Raw genomic sequence first — 4,245 nt, forward strand, 5'->3', positions numbered from 1 at the left:
CAAGGATCAAAATTAAAAATGCAAAGTTTCATAAGTTTACAGGGATCAAAATTAGAAAAATACAAATTTATAATAGCTAAATTGAACAAAATATATTACATGAATCAAAATTAAGAAGACACAAACTTATAGGGATTAAAATTAAAAAAATAAACTTAGAGGAACTAAAATAAAAAAAATATTAATTTACTAGTATAAAAAATATATTTAAGCCTAGACTAAAACTAATAAGTAATTTTGAAGAATAGGGGCTAATAAAATCCTGGCTGATTGACCATTTAGATCCCTTTTACAAACCCTTTTGTTATTTCATACACTTTCAAAACCAACCAGACAACAACACTTTGTGTCACATCTTGAAGTTGCAATTAGTAATTTTAACTTTAGTTGAACTAAACTTGAAATCCGTTTTGTAAAAAAAAAAAAAAAAGTTGCAATCCATGTTACACTTTTGTGGTCCGATTTAACGTGCCTCCATTTGCAACCTATTAATATGTATTACTACATTAAAATGAATTAGTAATAACAGTTTTATGTGGCACTTCCTCAATTAACTTTTATTAAAAAAAAATGTAACACTATGTGTTTAATAGGGGAGAAGTTTTGAGATTTCCACATTTGATATCCATTTTAAAAAAAAAAAATTCAGAAATGTTTTTTAACAACTACAGAAATTTTCTCATAAGGGAGAAGTTCTTTTACTAAAGGAAACATATTATGTTACTCTTCTTATTTCTATAATAAAAATATCATGTAATTTTTTAATTTTTAAAAAAATTATCTAAGTATTTTTAATTGCTAATTAAACATATTTTATTATTCTAAAAAAACATGATTTCAAGATTCATAATTCCTTAGACATCATGAATCTTGAAAAATCTTATCTTTTATCAAATGTCCCCTAAAATCATTAGCCAAAACTACATTTTGATCTAAGAGTCAGTGAAAAATAAACTCATGTTAGTAATTAATTTTGTATAAGATACAAATAAAAACAAATGTTTCTAAGATTAAATCAAATAGGTGAATAAGCAAAAAGAAAAAACCTTGACTTATTTGGTGTCTAAAAAACCAGGTCTCCAAAAACATTTGCATCTATCATCCACTGTTTGCACACGTGCTTATCCATGACGATGAAGCACCAAACCAAACCCAGCAACAACAAGAAGAAGAAGAACGCATTGATTCATGTCAACCCTCACACACTCATTCAACTCTCTGCTCCAAGCCTGCAAAACCCTAAACCAAGCAAAGCAGCTCCACCACCGGATTCTCCTCACCGGCTCACACCACAACCATTTCTTCGTAACCAAGCTAATCCAAATCTACGCCGATTCCAACGACCTTCGTTCCGCAGTAACACTGCTTCACCAAATTTCCCACCCCAACGTCTTCGCCTTCACTTCAATCCTCTCCTTCCACTCCAGGCACGGCCTCGGGCACCAATGCATCCAAACCTACGCGGAACTGAGGCGAAACGGCGTCGTCCCAGATGGGTACGTGTTCCCCAAGGTGCTCAAAGCGTGTGCCCAGTTATCGCGCTTCGGAAGTGGAAGGGGTGTTCACAAAGACGTTGTTGTGTTCGGGGAAGAGTCCAATTTGCAAGTTCGTAACTCTGTGTTGGATATGTATTCAAAATGTGGGGATGTTGGGAGCGCACGCCAAGTGTTTGATGAAATGTCTGAGAGAGATGTTTTTTCGTGGAATTCGATGATGTCGGGTTATGTGTGGAATGGGTTGCCGCATAAGGCTGTGGAGGTGTTGGGGGTTATGAAGAAAGATGGGTGTGGTTGTGAACCGGATGTTGTCACGTGGAACACGGTCATGGATGCTTATTGTAGGATGGGACAATGCTGTGAGGCGTCAAGGGTTTTTGGAGAGATTGAGGATCCGAATGTGATTTCGTGGACGATTTTGATCTCGGGTTATGCTGGTGTTGGGAGGCATGATGTTTCTTTGGGGATTTTTAGGCAGATGGTGAATGTTGGGATGGTTTCACCGGATGTGGATGCTCTTTCTGGTGTGCTTGTGTCGTGCAGGCATTTGGGGGCTTTGGCTAGTGGAAAGGAGATTCATGGATATGGCCTCAAAATCATGTGTGGGGATGTGTTTTATAGGTCTGCTGGAGCTGCCTTGTTGATGTTGTATGCCGGTTGGGGCAGACTTGATTGTGCTGATAACGTGTTTTGGAGGATGGATAAGAGTGATGTTGTTACATGGAATGCTATGATTTTTGGTTTGGTTGACGTGGGGTTGGTAGATTTGGCGCTTGATTGTTTCAGAGAAATGCAGGGAAGAGGAGTGGGGATTGATGGTAGAACTATATCTAGTATACTGCCTGTTTGTGATTTGAGATGTGGAAAAGAGATACATGCTTATGTTAGGAAATGCAATTTCAGTGGTGTGATTCCGGTTTATAATGCGCTTATTCATATGTACTCGATCCGTGGATGTATTGCATATGCATATTCTGTGTTTTCCACCATGGTTGCGAGGGACTTGGTTTCTTGGAACACGATTATTGGAGGATTTGGAACACACGGGCTTGGCCAAACAGCTCTGGAGCTTTTGCAGGAGATGAGTGGTTCAGGTGTTAGACCTGATTTGGTGACTTTTTCTTGTGCACTTTCGGCTTGTAGTCATTCAGGACTTGTGAATGAAGGGATTGAACTTTTCTACAGAATGACGAAGGATTTTAGCATGACACCAGCAAGGGAACACTTTTCTTGTGTTGTTGACATGTTGGCCCGTGCTGGTAGGCTTGAAGATGCTTTTCATTTCATTAACCAAATGCCCCAGGAACCAAATAATCATGTTTGGGGAGCTTTACTTGCTGCATGCCAAGAGCATCAAAATATTAGTGTTGGAAAGCTGGCTGCAGAAAAATTGATCAGTTTGGAACCACATGAAGCTGGTCACTATGTGACACTGTCAAATATATACTCAAGAGCTGGAAGATGGGATGATGCTGCAAGAGTAAGGAAGATGATGGATGGCCATGGATTGCTGAAGCCATCAGGACATAGTTTGGTCGGTACTGGAAGTTAGCCTAGAGGGGATCACAACATGATCAAATCAATATTTTGATCATCCTTCAAAAACTTTACCTACCATGTATTGTCAATTTTGCATCAAGAGTAAGAGGTGTGCGAAAGATGTTAAAAAACAGTCCACAAACAATTTTGGATACAACATCAAGTTTTTTGGGGTCAACACAACCACCATTGCGGCCACATTGATCACATTTGTCCACAATTTCCCACAATATCAAAGATCACAACAAACCGCAACCCTTATGTGCAACTATTTATTGAGTTGCCATCGGATGGAAAGGGACAGTGTTCAGTGTTAACTGAATTAGCTTTCTCGACAATGAAAACAAACTATAGTACTGACAAAAGACAGACAACTAGACAAATGCAGTGTCCAGAACATCGTGGAAGCAAATAAAACTTACCAAGGTAGAAAGGAGTTGAGACAATCCGAAGGTAACCAAGTTTGGCTTAAATTGGCTAAATGATCCTCTATTATGAAACCTGTATAACCTTGACTACTTTGCAGTTTATATTGAATTAAATCAGTTTATGAATACTTCTACTGTCAGGTCTGTATTATTTTAATTTTATAAGGTCTTTGACCTGGTTTTACACAGATTATGTCTGAGTTCATCCTACTTACTCTTTGAAAAAAAATGTAAATTATATTAAATCCAAAATGATACAATAATAAACGGGGCATATCCCGCAGTTAAAGAAAATCAAAAGTCTCCCTAATACAAGAAGACCTATATCAAGATGCTAAAACAAATGCAACAAGTGCGCTTGTCTATACATAAGAAACTTAATCTTGCTAATAACCTCTATTACAGAAAATTGATAATCTTCAAAAATCAGCTTGTTCCTAGACAGTCAAATGTAGTAGACTGTAATTGCTATAGCCAGACAACATAATTTTCCTTGAACACCTGATGTGGATTTGCCCCTAATTAAAGAGTCAGTAATGCGCTGTAAAGAAGTGAAACGCCTGCGGAAAGGAGCCAAATCACGAATGTGAGCCCAAACTTGGAGAGATTTCCTGCAAGAAAAGAACAAATGAGCATTTGACTCAGGCTCATTTGAACATAAAGGGCAGAGGGAACCCTTGTTCAAAAAAGCAACTTTGTCAAGAGTAAGCAGCCGATTCCTTTTAGCAAGCCGCAAAATGAAAGACATCAGCTTGTTCCTAGACAGTCAAATGTAGTAGACT

General features: G+C 37.9%; 1 protein-coding gene across 1 annotated transcript; it reads left to right on the forward strand.

Moving 5' to 3' along the window:
• The first annotated feature begins 1,047 nt into the window (after nt 1–1,047).
• LOC114392415 (pentatricopeptide repeat-containing protein At5g39350-like) lies at nt 1,048–3,649 on the forward strand. Its single transcript, XM_028353549.1, has one exon. The coding sequence runs from the start codon at nt 1,189–1,191 to the stop codon at nt 3,046–3,048; it is 1,860 nt and encodes a 619-aa protein (XP_028209350.1). The 5' UTR covers nt 1,048–1,188; the 3' UTR covers nt 3,049–3,649.
• Nucleotides 3,650–4,245: the final 596 nt, after the last annotated feature.

The sequence above is a fragment of the Glycine soja genome, chromosome 17 (assembly GCF_004193775.1).
Source record: "Glycine soja cultivar W05 chromosome 17, ASM419377v2, whole genome shotgun sequence".
Classification (NCBI taxonomy): Eukaryota; Viridiplantae; Streptophyta; class Magnoliopsida; order Fabales; family Fabaceae; genus Glycine; species Glycine soja.

Bases quoted from the DNA above. Each gene is read 5' to 3' on its own strand.
- LOC114392415 (XM_028353549.1), top strand. From the start codon at position 1,189: ATGTCAACCCTCACACACTCATTCAACTCTCTGCTCCAAGCCTGCAAA.